Consider the following 17,966-nt stretch of genomic DNA (forward strand, 5'->3'; position numbering starts at 1 on the left):
ACAGGTTCACTGTACTCATGAGGTCATGGTGGTTGTGGTTAACAAAAACACAACACCTGGACAAGAAAAAGCCAATCCACATTATAACCTAGATACAGGAGGAGCACACAGGCCACCTTCCCAAGAGAGCTATTAGCAGCTGATGGCTTCTGGGGGAAGAAGAGCCAGTTTTCTCCAGCTGATGGCTCCTGATAGATTACAATGGCCCAGTGAGTGGCTACACATTCATATGCCTGTGGGCAGCATTCACTGGATTCAGTGGGCCACAACAAATTTAAAAGTACATGAAATTGGGAGGAGATCTGATCTGGGAGGAATGAGAGAGGAGAGAGGGGTTGATTACCATAACAGTATACTGGAGATATATATATATATATATATATATATATATATATATATAACATTCTCAAAGAATAAATACATGTTTCAAAAATTCAAGCTGAACAAAATCATGTGAGATGGCCTTTATTAAGCTTTGTGTCCTAATTTACAGCTCAGCATTCCACCTGGCAGGTGGGCATGGCATTCTAGAACACAGTTCAAAGTGTTGGAGGGGACAACCTCGGGGAACAGAGCAGCTCACTCTGCAGTTACTATGCAGCGCCACTGATGGACAGAGTTTAAGTAACTACTGGTCCTCTTACCAAATGAATATTCTAGACAAGTTGCTACAGTGGAAAGCACCTGATTATGACAGAGTTACAGAGAGCTTGCACCTAAATATATCCTTTTAATCTAGGATACAAATTGTTGTCAGATTAAGGTACATGTTTTTTGGTTTTTTTTTTCTTTTGCTTTTTTTATCTGGTGACATTAATACTGATGAATCATCTGTGTTAAGCAATCAACAGAAGAAGAGATTATAGTGGCACACCACTGTGCTCGTAACTCTAGGAGATGTGTAGCCATTGCTGGAGATCTTCCCTTCGCTCTGCTGGCTTTTTATGAGTTCTTCTGAGATATCTTCATTGCGACTGTCTTGAGCTCGGTGTATTCATAAAGACCTTCCTCACCCCTAGAGAAGGAAGAAAAAATTGCCAGTCAGCATGACTGTGCACTGCAGTGTAAGTCAAATATAATCCCTGGCAACATGGTACAAGTTTTTTCTTCCTTATCTGACTAGGGACAATGTAAAATATTTACCGAGTACACAGTACATCCTACAATTGCCAGCTGACCATAAGCTTTATGGCCTAACAAAGTCTGCAATGGAGAAAACTATTCTTGTCTTTTATTTTAAATAACTGCGTATGTGGCTCAGTTTCAGAGAAGATGTCTATTGTATGCATCACACTACTTGACCATATGACTATCACGTAAGTCAACCTGATCAGATTTTATCAGGCCATTAGTGAGGAAGGTGCAGTTCACGTTGCACCATATGGTCTCTGAAGGGCACTGGAATAAACCACCAGCTGCACTGGAGCCTGCGTTCACCCATCTGCATTGTCACAGAAGGGTGAGCAGGGAGAAAACACCCAAGATCCACTTTCCTTCAGGGTGGCCTGTTCTTCTGAAGCTGCAGTTAAAACAGGGTGTTTTGATTCCGAGCCAAACAACCATCTAATCTTTGCTGGTGGAATTTGTTGTTGTTGTTTGGATTTTTTGTTTGTTTGTTTGTTTGGTTGGTTGGTTGGTTAGTTGGTTGGTTGGGTAGGGGGGGTTGTTTTGTCTTGTTTTTGCTTGATTGTTCTGGTTTTGGAGGTCTTTTTTATTTTATTTTTTTCGTATTTACTTTTAAAAAGAAAAGAAACTAAAGATTGGCCTGACTGAGGCTTTTCAGATTTTAGCAGATATTGGTTTTCACTATTATTCAACAACCAAACCTTGGGCAGAGTGCAGGGAATCATACAAAAGAAGGGGTAGTTAGTAAGATCTGGAGAGGACAGGAGCTCCACAAGGACCAAATATATCTGGGCACAGGAGTCCTTTCTGAGACTGATTCTCCAACCAAGGATTATGTATTGATATAACCTAGAACCCCTGCTCAGACCTAGCCCATGGCAGCCCAGTATCCAAGTGGGTACCCTAGTAAGGGGAACAGGGACTATCTCTGACATGAACTCAGTGGCTGGCTCTTTGACCTCCCCCCACACACACTGAGGGAGGAGCAGCTTTGCTAGGCCACAGAAGAGGACATTGCAGCCAGTCCTGATGAAACCTGATAAGCTAGGGTCAAATGGAAGGGGAGGAGGACCTCCCCTATCAGTGGACTTAGAGAGGGGCAGGAAGGAGATAAGGGAGGGAGAATGGGAGGGAGCTATAGCTTGGATATAAAGTAAGTAAACTGTAATTAATATAAAAATTTAAAAAATCCATAATACACTTAGAAATTATTCAAGACAACCTCAAGAGACTAAAAGACGAGTGGAGTCTCTCTGTGGGTACCATGGTAACTTATTAGGCTTTTACCTGAAGCCAGTTTTGGAGATTATGACTTGTTTCCACCCAGTGGATGATATAACAAAGAAGGATTTCACTTAGCTAGCTTTTGCATGGTTTGGATTAGATCAAATCACACATATAAAGGACTCTTCTCAGAATCAATCTATAAACGCATATGCTTGCAAAACATCTGGATTTTGATACTTCTCTGCCAAGCCGCCTCCTGATTCAGTTGGGTATATAAAAGATGTCTTATTCTTCTAAGCAATCAATAATCCCTTTATATTGATTGTTTTGTGTATAATTTGAATTTCTTAAAATACTTCTTGAAAATCTCAACAGCAAGTTTTTCACCATAACTAGAGGGTCTGAGAAAGTTTTCTAAAGCCCATTAAAACGTAGTGTTTTAATAAATAGTTCATGTCAAAGAGGCAGACAAATTAGCACAAAATTTTTACCAAGCTGTTTTCCATTGTATTTAGGGTTACTAAGGTACTGGAAACTCTCAGGAAATAAGCCTACATGAAGGTTCAGGGAAATGTTTGCTAAAATGACTTGACAAATACAATCAAGAAGATAAAAATTAATGTGAGTTCACTAAAAGAGACTCTTTGGGAACCCTGCTTCCAATTTTGTTAATTCTATTTTTCTGTCTTTGAGAATAATCATATGCTAACTTTTGGAGGGAGTCATTAGAGAGACCACCACAGTTATTCTCTGTAGACATTTTGCAGAAAATGCCTTATTTAGCAGATGCACCTTAGGTAGACTTTACCAAAAGCATATAAGTTTGAGGTATGGAAACCTTCATTTATTTAAGAGGTATATTTGAATACCTAGAGTGTTTCAATATTAATTTACATGCATCTCAAGATTATGTGTGCCCCTTTGCCTACTTTCTGAAAATGTTTCCCAAATAGCTTTTATCTCCACATACCATGGGCAATCCTTAGCAGTCAACAACTTATTTACCAAAATAGGGTATATAGCATGGCCCTTTATGGGTTGTAGGAGCTTAGTAAAATATTTTCCATCTACTATTGCTTTTCTGCACTTAGGGATTGCTTTCAAAATTTAAAACACTATTTGGTACTATAAATGGAGTTTACATGGTAATAAAAATGGATCAGTTTCCTGGGAGTGGAAATCCTTTTCACAAAATTATGTATGTATTGTAATATGAAGTTTAACTTACATTTCTCGCCCATTTCCAGACATCTTGAATCCACCGAAGGGGCATTGGATAGTGAGAGACAAATAGCAGTTCACCCTACAACAGAGAAGAGAAGGTTACTATAGGTAACAATTAACTCATGCCATGGTTTCTAAATTGGAAGTTTAAATATTCAGAGATCTCCTTAAGAACTCCTTTGTTTCAGTCTAATATGATCACTGAGATAAAAAGCAATGCTGTGATTTACAATGCAGAAAGCATCCACTTGTATTACCTAGAAATAAAAGATCCAACTATAAGCATGAATAGTTAATTTTTTTTAAAAAGGTTAGTTTGAATCATTACAGAGAGAAGAAGCAATGTACCACAGAAGGAAGTGTCTGAGGCTGGCACTGAAGGGCTTTCTTTAAAGCTCTCTATGCAGGAAATTTTGTGATGATTTTGAAGTTCATACACTGAGCTGTGCAAAATCAACTCTTTTGGTAATTATAATGTGTCAGTGCTTTGTTTGTTTCATTCATTGATCAATACAAGGTTTAAACAGAAGTGATGGAGGGAACTGGGCCTAATGAATCAGTCTGCTAATCAGCTTTTAGAAACACTTTGAAGATGTTTCTACAGAAAAGTACAGTATAAATAGTGAACAGAATTAAAGAGAATCTCAGAAGTAGATCAAGGTAATGGAAGAGTGGTGACTGGAGTAATTCTGCAGGCCATAAACAATCATTTTAATGCTGATTGTGGACAGGATAATGTTTTATGTTTTATAGGGCTGCTGTTAACCTCTGCAGGTGATTTCTAAAAACACATGGTGCACTATAAATTTTTAGGAAATGCAAAATATGAGTATGTGTGAGTTGGTAACACTAAATTTACTAGTACTTTTATCGTAGGGAGTAGTCTGTTGATCATTAGTTGCACTAACTATATGAGAATTTAATTTAATTCCTTTAAGAGATTTGAGGAAAAATACCACTATGGGGAAAAAAAAAAACAAAACAGGATTTTGAGCTCTGGCGCTTAATGCTAATTGGTATTCAAACATTAAACAGTAGTTTTAAAAGGTTCATTGAATAAAAGATCTTATGCCCAGGGTAGATCACAGAGACATATTATGATTGAGAGGTTTGAGTCATAAGCTCATTCCTCATTTAGCTGTTTATATACATTTTTCATGAGCATACACATGCAGGGAAAAAGCAGAGGCTAGAGGTGAAGGTCGAGTTTTTTGGGGGATTTTGTCGCTTCGTTGTTTTCTCTCCACCTTACCTTTTGACACCCTATCTCCCTCTGAGCCTGAAGCTCACCAATCTAGTTAAGTTGCCTGGCCAATAAACTCCAGGGATATGTCTTCCTCTGGCCACAGGGACAGACTCATAAGCACAAGCCACCATATCTGGCTATTGCGCAGAAACTAGAATGGAACTCGGCTTCTTCTGCTGGCATAGCAAGTGCTTTCCTTGCTGACCCATCACCTCAGCCCACATTATATGTACTGAAGTTCTTAGATGATACAGCCTGAGAATTCTGTCTCTGAAATGCAGGGACCACAAGCATCTCAGCTTGGGGTTTTTTTTCAGACTATGGACTATTCACATAGATTTCACTGGTTGAAAAGTCCATATTTGAAAACACAAAATTTGAAATGCTCTAAAATACAAACATTTTTAACAATGTGCTGGCATATTTCAGAGCATTTTGGATCTGGCATTTTAGGGTCAAGGTGGCTATACTCACTCGTACTAACATGGAAAAGCTGAAAAGGTTTTTGTAGAAAGCGTTAAAAGTCTACCTCCTATCATGATCCTGATAAGTTACTTAATCTGAGCAAGCTCCTGACTTTTAATCACAGATAAGGCTTGGGTTAAGAAATCATAGTTGTCAAGTAAGATAAATGATGAATGTAAGAAATACAATGTAACTCTGAGCCAATCAATAGTTGCTAACTGATGACTCTGACTTTGATAAGAGAAAAAGATTTTTCAAGTTATCAAGAGGGTCAAGAACTGCCTGGTTGTGTCTCTTAGGATGTTTTTCTGAGCCTAATTTTCCTTCACTGTGCTAGGAGAGAGAATGAAAAAGAGCTTGTGCTGTTGCCAGGACAGAGGAAAGGGAAGCTTGATGAGAAAGAAGCTGCTGAGGGGAAGTCTATGGAATGGAGCTGCCTGGGAAAAGCAGCACATTGAGAGGCACAGCCTGAGAGTTTGTATTAAAGTTAAATTACAAAAATCAAAGAACAGACTAAATCAAATGCTAGAGAAAAAGCTGGAGACATGGCTTAGCGTTAACGGTACCTGTTGCTCTGATGGAAGACTGGAGTTTGTTCCCAGTCTTGTTGTTTAAAACTGTCTGTGATACCAAGTCAGGCAAATCTGATGCCTCTTCTGGCTTCTGCACGCACCAGAAACTCATATGGTGCATAGGCACACATGCAAGCAATGTAGCCATATACATGAATTCAATTTTTATAAAGAATTGAATAGCACCATGTCTATTCCAGGTTTACGGCTACTGTGGGTCACAGAGTGAGTTCAAAGCCAGATTGAGCAAATAAGTGTGTTCTTCTCTTATGTTAAAAAGCACTAGCAGTGTATCAAAGCAGATGCTGAGACTCATAGCCAAACTTTGGGCAGAGTGCAGGGAATCATGAAAGAAGAGGTAGTTAGTAAGACTGGGAGAGGACAGGAGCTCCACAAGGAGAGCAACAGAACCAAAATATCTGGGCTCAGGGGTATTTTATGAGACTGATACTCCAACCAAGGTCCATTCATGGATATAACCTAGAACCCCTGCTCAGATGTAGCCCATGGCAGCTCAGTGTCCAAGTGGGTACCCTAGTAAAGGGAAGAAGGGGTGTCTCTGACATGAACTCAGCGGCTGGCTCTTTGACCACCCCCTCACCCCACTCCCCCAATGGAGGAGCAGCCTTGCCAGGACACAGAGGAGGACATTGCAGCCAGTCCTGATGAGACCTGATAAGCTAGGGTTGGATGGAAGGGGAGGTAGACCTCCATTATAGGTGGACTTGGAGAGGGGCATGGGAGGAGATGAGGGAGGGAAGGGTTGAGAGGGAATAAGGGAGTGGGCTACAGCTGGGATGCAAAGCGAATAAAATGTAATTAATGTAAAAAATAAAAATTTAATTTAAAAAAAGCAGAAAGCAGACTAGAAAAAAGCTCATGTGCTCAGCTGATGTAAAATCTTAGGTTTGATTTCAAATATGTCAAATTGATAATAGCATAAATCATTTCTATAAGGTATACATTGTCTAATATAAAGTTGACTACAACAATTTTTTCTTTCATCGCACATATTTTATAGAAGAGTGCCAAGTTCCCTGAAATTATCTAATAATACATATATTGAATATGGTCAATATTCTCAATAAATAACTTGAAAAGCTAGATGAGGATAATTTGTTCTTTTTTTATTTATTTACAGAAACTACTTCTCTAACTGGTCAGAAATTTTCTATGAAAATTCAAGTCTGGAGGAGGTCAAGACACCCTACCCATGTGGCCTCTAAAGGAAGGGTACCCCTCCCTTCTGTGTCACTTACCACACAAACCCTGCCTGCAGAGCAGAAGACACAGTGATGGCTCTATCCAGGTCTTTCGTGAAGACTCCTGCTGCTAGGCCGTACGTAGTATTGTTTGCTCTCTTGATCACATCATCTATGGACTTAAACTTCATGATTTGTTGCACTGGTCCAAATATCTACTCAAGAATGGCACAAAAATATGTCAAACAGCATGAACACTATATATGCCTTAAATACACTGCATATGCTTGTCTAGAACCATTCTATATTAGCTAAGGTTCTGTCTGTCATCTAAGACCTACATGTCAGAACCAAAACAGATGGTCATGGCCATTGATTGTGGGAACAGGTTGTATTCATGTGTGACATTCTATGTGAAGCAGATGTCAATTGCAATAGGAGTGTTTGTTCTTACATGCTGTGACAAATCTGCCCAAAATGTAAGGACTGAATATCAGGCACCAAATGGTTTCCCAGTTTCTAGTCTATTTGAGTGGTATAGGGCAGTTAGTGGTCACTCCCTGTAGGCTGGGAGCAGATCCTGAGGTTCTAAAGTCCATTATGAATAACAGGGAAGCATAACATCATGAACATTGTAAGTGAGAAGCAGGTGCAGCAGGACAGCGGTGGGTTTGCTCAGAGTCCCGTCAACTTAGCTGAGACAGTGTAGGCTCCAGACTCCTATTATGAAGCAGCAAATGATATATTCTAGTGAGAATTTTGGAGGAGCACAATAAATGTTACCTTGAGTAGAGATTGTTTTCTACTTTATTATCCTTCCCACCCATTTGAATCAAGGTCTACAAGAAAAATACCTCTAATCAAAGAAGAATTGGCCAATAATTGCAGAAATTCAGATGCAGTTGAGGAGCAGGTTGATACAGACAACCTAAGTATGTGTTGGATGATCCACATATGTATGTATGATTTTTTTTGTTTTCTTTACAGTTATTTCCTCTTCTTGCAAAGCTGACTATTCCCTGTTTCTCTTTCTTTGTTGATATTATGGAAGTAAAGAAAATAACCTCTCAGATCCTCTATCATATCCAGAACATGAGTATGAATTCATTGAATGTGGAAATTATAATTCTTTGTAATTGAGTATCTGTATCTTCTTATTGTGGAGTATCACATAACACTTTCATTGTCCAAGGCCAATGAAAATATCGCTGCATATAATATAAGCTCTAAGACTCATGAGTATATCACTTGCCATTTTAATCATAAACTAGTTCCTCTTAGTTACACATTGACTATCTGGTTACTATCTTTATTGCTATTACTTAGACTGTGCTCCTCAAGACTCACCCTCACTTCCCTTACAAGGCCAGTCCACTCTGTGAGGATATGTTGACTTTTTAACGTCACCTAAAGAAGCTAAGCATCTTACTCTGGGTAAGATGCTCAATCCTCATTCAGAAAGGCAAAGGGGATGGACATCAGAAGAGGGAGAAAACACGGAACAGGACAGGAGACTACCACAAAGGGCCTTTGAAAGACTCCACCCAGCAGGGTATCAAAGCAGATGCTGAGACTCATAGCCAAACTTTGCGCAGAGAGCAGGGAATCTTCTGAAAGAAGGGGGAGACAGAAAGACCTAGAGAGGACAGGAGCTCCACAAGGAGAGCAACAGAACCAAAATATATGGACACAGGGGTCTTTTCTGAGACTGATACTCCAACCAAGGACCATTCAGGGATATAACCTAGAACCCCTGCACAGATGTAGCCCATGGCAGCTCAGTGTCCAAGTGGGTGCCCTAATGAGGAGAACAGGGGCTGTCTCTGACATGAACTGATTGTCCTGCTCTTTGATCACCTCCTCCTGAGGGGGGAGCAGCCTTACCCAGCCACAGAGGAAGACAATGCAGTCACTGCTAATGAGACCTTACAGACTAGGACCTCCCCTATCAGTGGACTAGGGGAGGGGCATGGGTACAGAGGAGGGAGGGAGGTTAGGATTGGGAGGGGAAGAGAGAGGGATTACGACTACAAAGTGAATAAACAGTAATTAATAAAAATAAAATAGATCTTAAAAATAATTTATCATCAATCATTTCAGTCTGTTTGTCAGAAACTTTTTGCAGGTCACTTGGAATGCTTACTATTTAATTTTGATCACCAATAACTTAAGACTTTATCATCAGGTGCTTCCTGGGCGTATCGGAAAAGGAGCTGAGGATTTTAGAGCGACACACAGCTTGCACACAGAGAGAACATGGCAAGCACAGAAACAGAACCATGTGGAAACATTACCTCCTCTTTGGCAATGCGCATCTCATCAGTGACATTGGAGAAGACCGTAGGCTGGACAAAGAAGCCCTTGTTCCCCCAGCGTCCTCCACCACACTCCAGTTTGGCTCCTTCTTTCTTCCCACTCTCGATGAGATTAAGTATTTTATCATGTTGTTCCTTGTCAATCTAGTTGAAAAGAAGCCACAGGGAAAAGAGTGACAATGAAGATAACATGTAAATGAAAGCTTCAAAATGCCAGGATATTCATATTAAATTAATTATTTAAAACAGGTGACAGGCATTCATTTCATTTTTTCAGTATGCTTTCTTTCTCATGAATGTTCCGAAAAGAAACCTTTAAAGTATGTGAGTTTAGCATTACAGTTAGGTAAAAATAGAAATTGGTGACATAAGGATATATGAAGCTTTCATACAAATATTTTTTATTCACTTTGCAAAAATATAATTGTTAATGATTAACACATTGGGGTCTGGAATTTTAGTCCTGAATGAAAAAAAAAAAAGATTAAAATGAGAAAGAGGACTTTGATTTAGATCCAGTGAGTTCATCACTTGCGAAGGAGATGCTCTTGACTCTCAGAGGCCTCTCTTCTTCAGAGGCAGAGTCTGTGCATCCCTAAGTCATGCATGACCTGGCATCCCTTGTTCACCATATTCAACCATAGTTCAGCACAGAAGGTTGCATCCCAGCTGCTAACATGTTCTGCTTCAACTATGTCTAAGCACATGGCAGTTGGCATAAATGGGAAACATTTTAACTAATATTTTCACATAACAAAGGGTGAAAGAAGGTCAGAATTCTGTTTGATAATGTCTGAATAACCGAAATCTCTCCACACTGCATTGGAATGTGGGCTCTTCCTGTTCCTTCAGCTCTCATATAAGGGGGTCAATGATTATCTCTTAGATATCATATAATTGTTGAAAACAGCATATCTAAGGTGTGACTGGGGGAACACTGAATACAAAACAAAACAAAACAAACAAAAAAGCAGAGATTAAAGCACTAAAAAGAGGGTCAGGTTTTTGCCTATTCAACGTGTCTCTTGTCCTGACTTAAAAATGGTATTATTTATATTCTTGGACTCTGCCGATCTCCTCAGTCTTTTGAGCACCAGAAGAGATCCCATGGCTTTCTTAATGCACTTAACTCTGATTCAACATGGAGATAGAGTAAATGCTAGCCACAATCAGTTTTAATTTTAGAAACAGTATGTGATACAATGTTACTATAAAATCTCTTGTGCACATCACTCGAAGAGATATTTCCCAAAGAAAGGCTCTTCATTTCCAGCCTATAATGCAATTCTAGTGGTTGGCTTAAAAATTCTAGGGTCATTGGTATTACTATATATCAGTTAATATAACAGGACTAAGTGGCATTGTGTGGTTTATAAGGTTTCAGATTGACTAGTGATAAGCTTGGCTTTCTTTATCAATTTCTGGCCCTCTTCAATAATTTTTGTTTGTATCAGAGCTATTTATTGTTTCATGGACCACTTTAGAAAATTCTATAAGTCATGATATTGCTGTAATGTTATCAAAATATATCATTTAATTCTTTGAATATGAAATTTTTCTGATTCCTTAGATTTGATGTTTTGAAAATCAGATAAATCCAAGAAACACAAGCATATCTGTGAAAAGCATATATTTAGCAAACATGGTCCAACAAGAGCATTAAGAATAGATATTAAAATACATTAATTCATTAATTCAATTGAAACAACTATAATATAACCTCTACACTGTAGTGTGAGGAACATTATGAATTTTAAGGCAGAAATTTTATAATAGCCATAGAATCAGGATATCTTCTGTGAGAGTGTCTTCTATATATGACAGAGAAGCTGCACCCATGAAATCTCAAAAAAATGTGTTTAACCAACAAAACCAAGAATTCTAGGCCTAGGGGTTTTTTTTGTTTGGTTGGTTTTTGTTTTTTTTTTTTTTTTTTTTCCTAGTAAGGGGAACAGGAGCTGTCTCTGACATGAACTGAGTGGCTGGCTCTTTGATCACCTCCCCCTGAGGGGGAGCAGCCTGACCAGACCACAGAGGAAGACTGTGAAAGACAGTCCTGACAGGGTAGGATAAAATTGAATGGGAGGATGTCCTCCACTATCAGTGGACTGGAGAAATGGCATGGGCTGAGATGAGGGAGGTAGGGAGAGTGAGATTGGGAGAGGATGAGGGTAGGGCTACAGCCGGGATACGAAGTGAATAAATTGTAATAATAAAAAATTATATTTAAAAATGTGTTCACCTAAATAAGACCTACACCATGATAAAAGCAGTTGACAAGCCAACATTGTTGGAAATAAAATTCACAAGACCCTACCACCAGGGGAAGAACTACAGGAAATTAATAGCTGATGACAGAGGAATCATTTTTGCCAGAGAGGAATCACTGATAGATTATCCAGTCTCAAGCAGTAAACCCTCAGCACATATACATAAGGACCATACCAAATTACACTCAGCAGGCTATATTTTACATAATATGTAGACATATGTGCAACAATAATCCACAATAAAGATTCTATTAACATATGAGAAGTGGGGGAGGGAGACAAAAAAGAAGAAGAAGGTGAGAAGAAATTCAAGAATGAATGAGGTACAGTGTATCATATTTAATGTGAAATAATGATGCTCTAAGGTCAATGTCCAGTCCTTAGAGCACAGCTTTCAGGAGCAGCTATACGGAAATTGGGGACATTAAGCAGCTCCTGCCTGTGAGGTTTTCCTGTTCACTGTGGGTTGTACATCAGCATCCCTTCTTCTTCCCACAAGATATATGTGGACCCACCCACCCCACCTTGCTATAACAACTTAACCTGTCTTCAGATAAGGCCAGTGTCCTGTTTTGAAAGGTGGGGTATGCATTGGGTTTAATATCACTGTTTTAGAGCATGATCCAGAGGGAAGAGTGAACCCAGAACCAAAGGTCTAAAATCTTGAACAACAGATCATAACAAAGATTGAATAAAAGCTGTGGAAGAGGAAAAAGGTGACCTTTGGGTGACATAGACAAAGACATTTATAGTTACAGTAGATCTAACTACACAGAAAGATACCTAACCTCTCGGGGAATACCTAGCTTTTCATAAACAAAAGGAATAGTTTGTGAGAAGCCCAGAAACCAAGATCTTCAAGAACAGTTATGACCTAATTACATCAGAAAGGCTCAGAATCCTGCAGAGGATTCAGGAATGGTGGCTGAAGTGAAGGACTGATTGTGAGGGAGAACTGGCAGATCCGTATACAACTTTCAAACTAAAAATTGTCTGTAGAAATTAAAAGTTTTGCCAATTGAAGAATGCACAAAAATTAACAGCATTTTAAATTGTACTTCTTTTGGTGTGTATATGTGTGTGTAGTGTACATGTGGGTTGGCATGTATGTGAGTGCAAGTGGGAACAAAGGCATATGTGTGCACCTGCGTGTAGAAGAAGTGCATAAAGGTGCGTGCGTTTACATGTATTTTCATGTGTGTGGAGGTCAATGGCTTTCAATTTCACCAATGGATGCAGTCTCTGTCATTGAACTCATAGATCCAGTCTAATTAGCCAGCTCATTCTCTTGCCCATGGGGATTACAGGTGGGTCCCTACACACATCCAGCTTTTATGTGGGTGTTCGTTCATGATTCTGGTCCTCATGGCTGTATGACAAATGTTTTATGTCTGGATCCATCTCCCCAGCCCTTTCTTCTGTACTTAATTCCCACATGGCGTCTAGAATGTTTCTGAATTTTTTTTTTTAATGACCAATTAAAAACAGGATGATGTCTTTGCTATTGGAAGTCAGACTCTTTAAATCATCAGTTGAAGATATCAGCTAAGAACGAGCTAAGCTTACTCAATCAAAATTAGGCATACAATGATTGGTTTTCCTTCTGAAGTGCTTGCCTCTTCTCATCTTTACTCACCTGAGGGCCTTGACTTATCCCCGAGTCCAGAGGATTTCCAAGAATGTACTTCTTAGCTCTCTCAACACTCCTTCTCACAAACTCATCATAAATTGACTCCTCAACGAAAAGCCTGGACGCTGCAACACAAATCTGACCCTGGTGGAAGAACACCCCTTGGTGTGCAAACTCAACAGCGCTATCCACTGCAAAGGAAACATTCACAGGAGAGAAGAAATATTTTCTAAAGAAAAACGTACACATATATTTTTCAGATAAAATATAGTCATAGAAAAAAAGTGATAAATCATTTGATCATATGTAGACTCAATATATTCCACCACTGAGAAGTCAGATAATAAATTAGACTTGTTGACCCTTTATTTACCATAGAAATAATAGCAACAAAGGGAATCTGAAAAGACAGTGTCTGCTATGACTTCTGAAGAATGTAGATTTTATAATAAGATTAAATCTCGTTGCAAATAATTCCATAATTACTTCCATTTTTTTTAGTTCTTCAGGTTTTAACTAGGTGACAATAGAAATCTGAACTACCTATATTCTTTAATACTTTCATAACATTATTGAATATTTTGGTCAATAAAAAAGTTGTCCTTCTGAAAACGAAACTCAAATAAACAAAACTCACTACATCAGAACAATTCATCCTCCCAGCCTTACTCTAGAAAAAATATTTCCAAAATCTAACTGAAGCCTAAAAAATAAAAGCATACAAACTCGTCACTTAGTTTAAATGGTTCAATGTGCCTAGATTTTTGTCTTATGATTTTGTTGATTCTAAACAAAAGAAGTGTTTTTAATGTATGTGTCAAGTTTATAAATGAGGACTACATGGTTCATGGCTGTAGAAACTGTGTGTGTATCTGTGAGCTAACTGTAGGTATTGAAAGTAGAGTGGGGAGAATTTACAGAATAACAAACTAGGATTTTGGTAACCAAGCAGTAAACAATATCTCTAGTAAAGGTTACAACAGTGAATTCCATGTACAGCAAGTTCCGAGACATAGAACTATCAAAACACATCGTAGATTCTACATGTAGTCCATATATACAACCTCAAATTGACATTGGGAAGTAGCAATCTATTCCAACCCAGGACAAAATCTTATCTGTGTATAATTTACCTATATTATGGAACAATTTAAAAGCTTTCCAGAGTCACCATGTACTCTAGTTAATTCCTTTCACCCTGAAGCAAAGTCACTTGTCAGACTCCAGGTGACTGTGCGACATTATCAGGCATCAGGAGGAGGAAGGTGAGATGGTAACAAAGGGCTTGAACTCACAGTCAGCATCTGCAAACACAATGCAAGGGCTCTTTCCCCCAAGCTCCAGAGTGACCCTCTTCAGATTGCTTTTTCCTGCAGCTTCTTTGATTAATTTGCCAACCTGAAATCAAACATCAAAAAGGAGAAGGCTTAGTGTGTTCTCGTGTAAATAGGCTCATTTAATACTCTCCATTGATAGGACATTTGTGGTACCATTCAATATCATTTGGAAAAACCATTTAATAGTGTTGTTCAAGATACTGGCACCTTCAGGTGTAAAAGCCTCCATCATCAAGCCTGCAAAGGCAAGATAAATCAGAAAATGTTCATGGGCTGGAGAGCAGACATCACAATTGTGAGAGCTGACCTCATGTGTGAGCAGACAAGGTTTTTGCTTCTTTGTTTGTTTGTTTGTTTGTTTTTTGTTTTCATTTTCATCAGAACTTCCTCTCTTATTTGACCAGGGATCCTCGACAACGCCTGAGGTGTTATTATCCCCTCCCTCTAGAGAGCTTCAGAAATCTCTGTCCAGCCAAACTAGCATTCTCTTCAGCCTGGACTACTTAGGATTGGTCCTTTATTGGGGGTCAGCTCTTAGCACAGACCTTCCTTAAGCCCTTCTCTGATGACCTAGACAGACATGATTCTTTTTCTTCGGTCTCCTGAAGAAGCACGTGAAGATGTACCCAAGTCAGCCTAAAATGGTGTTGTGTATATTTGTATAAGCCTCCCAAATACACAGTCACTGCCTATTTCATTATTTATAACAGTAGGCAGTTCACTGTTAATCTTGCCTCACCCACCCTCCCTCTACCTACACTACTGCTCTCCCCCTTCTCAAATACATGCTGCTTTGCACAAAGGATACAGAAAAAAAAAAAAAAGGAAAGGAAGAAAAAAAAAAGAATGGTTTTGAGCTCTGTGTTTTTACCACACTTAGCTGGAATTCCAGCATTCTCTTTTCTTCTTTAATCCTAGTTATTGCTTTGGAGAAAAATCTTTTTGTTGTTTTATTTTATTTATTTTGTTATTTTGTTTTATTATTTTTTATCTTTTTCTTTTTAAATAAATAATTTACTTAACTTTATTTTATGTGCATTGGTGTGAGGGTGTCAGATCACCTGGAACTGGGGGTACAGACAGTTGTGAGCTGCCATGTGGGTGCTGGGAGTTGAACCTGGGTCCTTAGGAAGAACTGAAAGTGCTCTTAACCACTGAACCATCTCTCCAGGCCCTTTTGATCCTTTTCTGTCTAGAGTAATATCTATGATCCTTTTTGGTTTTGACTCATGAATCCTCTTTTAATTATTATTGATTCTTCATTATATATTTTGAGAACACAATAAGCTAAAATGGTCTTTACCTGCTTTTTCAAGGAAAACCATTGCAATTTTTTATTGTCTGTCTGGCTTTCTTTTCCTACTCCACATGCTGGAATGTTATAAAAGGTTTCTGTTTCATCAGAACAGTAAGGTAATATTTAGGTCTATGTGGAGACTGAATTGCTATTAGGCATTAGACAATAAAACATTAATTTGCTAAGATTTTTCCATTTTTAAATATTTGTGAATAAATTAACTCTAAAATTGGATCAATAGAAATAACTAAGTAGTAGACATGCTTAGGGAAACCATGCCTGAAATTTAAACTTATACACAATTGTTTTTTCACACTCCCTACCCCCCCCCGCTGTCTAGACTTCTTCCAGTCCTTCCTTTTTACATGATTGCCTTTCTTTTCCTTCTTCTTTTGTCTTTTCTTTCATTTTTATGAGAGTATCTTCTTATGCAGCTTAGTCTGCCCTTAAACGTAGGATCCTCCAGCTCCCACCTCTCATCTGCTTGGAGTTCTTGTGGATTCCACTATGTCCAACTGCTATAACATATTTCTTATGACCAATTTAACTTAACGCAATTAAGAATTTTATCTTTTCTCAATAAAAAAAATTTCTGTATCTTTTTTTCACTTTTTTTTAAAATATAGGTTTACTCTAGAAATTCATCTATCATAGCTAGCTGGCTAAGATAACTTTTATCTTGGGGAATGGAAAATATCAGAATAAACCTTCTAAAAAGTACAAATAATAAAATAACTTATGTGGAAACTGGTTAGAAACATGAGTAAGAAAGGATTATTGGTGTTATTATTATTTCAATTGAAGTACACATGCAGATGGCTAATGAGACGTAGATTTGAGTTTTCCCAGAAAACAAGAAAATGATCTTTAGCCTATGATTTCATCTCCTTACACAGAAAAAGTAAAGTGTTGCAAGTTTTCTTAAGGGACTTTCAATAAATACAAAACAGAACTTTTAAGTCTGTAGTGGGGAAATGTTTTCATTATATTGTTGTATTGCTGCATAGGGCAAGAGTTGCCTTCACCAACACCAAAGAGAAGCTGTCTTATACAGTGTGGTTGGAGGTCTATTTTAAATGCATGCAAATGACACCAAAGCTTTGTTAGAATGGGTCTCGTTGTTAGGATGATTATAAGTTATCACTACCTCTTACATGTTTGCCAGCGTCTCTAAGCTAACAAGTCAACCTGACACTTAAGGCAACAAACAGAAAATTAGGGTCCCATTTGAGTTTGGGTCAGACTAGGGGTATTTTTGTTCACTGTGGTTTCTAAAATTCATGCTGCTAATGTTTTATTTTTTAGTGCTAATTCACAAGCAGTTTTACATCTTTCTGTGGATAACGCTGAACAAGAAAGTCTTTGAGACGAACCAGGCAAAGGGAGACGGGCTAGCTAAGTGGCAAGGACATTCACATCCATGATTACATATCTCAGACAATGAGAACACAGATGGAAAGACTTTTAATTCCTGACTGCTTCAGACCTAAAGATAAGGCATCAGGGCAGTGCAGTGCAGGAGCATTGGGAGTCAAGGAAGAGGAGCTTATGCCAAAGCTGAGGGAAGTGAAGATAAATGACAAATCAGGAGGTGAAAGGGCACAGTGACACACCTCCTAAGTTAATGTGAGAAAGTAAAAGAGTGGGAGGAGGAAGCAGGAACTGGGAGCATTTCACAAACACATCATGAGGCCATTACTGCTTCCTCAGAAGGGTGAGAAATGTCTCATTTTGCCAGCTCTCGCTTTTATTATGTGACACTGAGTAAAGTAGATACCACAGTTCCTGTGCTTGTCAAGTAAAGAGCTTCAAATTGGGGGAAAGAGCCTTCTGCTTTCTGAGATAGATCCCTCCTTTTTGAACCCAGAAGTTGCCTAGTCTTTTAATTTCATTGTTTCTTAATGGAAGGTAAATGGGCATAGGAATAGCATTACAGGAATGACAAAATGGCCCAGAGCTGAGGACAAGTGAAGACAATAGCACAACAAAGCTGCTGCCAGGATCAAGAAACACCAGCCTCTAGCAGAAAACTTGGAGAAGTGACCCTGGGCTCAGA

General features: G+C 38.6%; 1 protein-coding gene across 1 annotated transcript in view; it reads right to left on the minus strand.

Moving 5' to 3' along the window:
* Positions 1 to 449: 449 nt before the first annotated feature.
* LOC110539717 (aldehyde dehydrogenase, cytosolic 1) overlaps positions 450 to 17,966 on the minus strand; it is a 41,042-nt gene continuing 23,525 nt past the window's right edge. Inside the window, exons 8-13 of the mRNA XM_060387353.1 lie at positions 14,572 to 14,674; positions 13,283 to 13,467; positions 9,356 to 9,520; positions 7,119 to 7,276; positions 3,581 to 3,655; positions 450 to 1,015 (exon numbers count right to left, since the gene is read on the minus strand). Of these exons, the coding sequence (XP_060243336.1) occupies positions 943 to 1,015; positions 3,581 to 3,655; positions 7,119 to 7,276; positions 9,356 to 9,520; positions 13,283 to 13,467; positions 14,572 to 14,674 (759 nt within the window). The 3' untranslated portion in view covers positions 450 to 942. The remainder of the gene's footprint in view (positions 1,016 to 3,580; positions 3,656 to 7,118; positions 7,277 to 9,355; positions 9,521 to 13,282; positions 13,468 to 14,571; positions 14,675 to 17,966) is intronic.

Source organism: Meriones unguiculatus, chromosome 1 (genome assembly GCF_030254825.1).
Source record: "Meriones unguiculatus strain TT.TT164.6M chromosome 1, Bangor_MerUng_6.1, whole genome shotgun sequence".
Classification (NCBI taxonomy): domain Eukaryota; kingdom Metazoa; phylum Chordata; class Mammalia; order Rodentia; family Muridae; genus Meriones; species Meriones unguiculatus.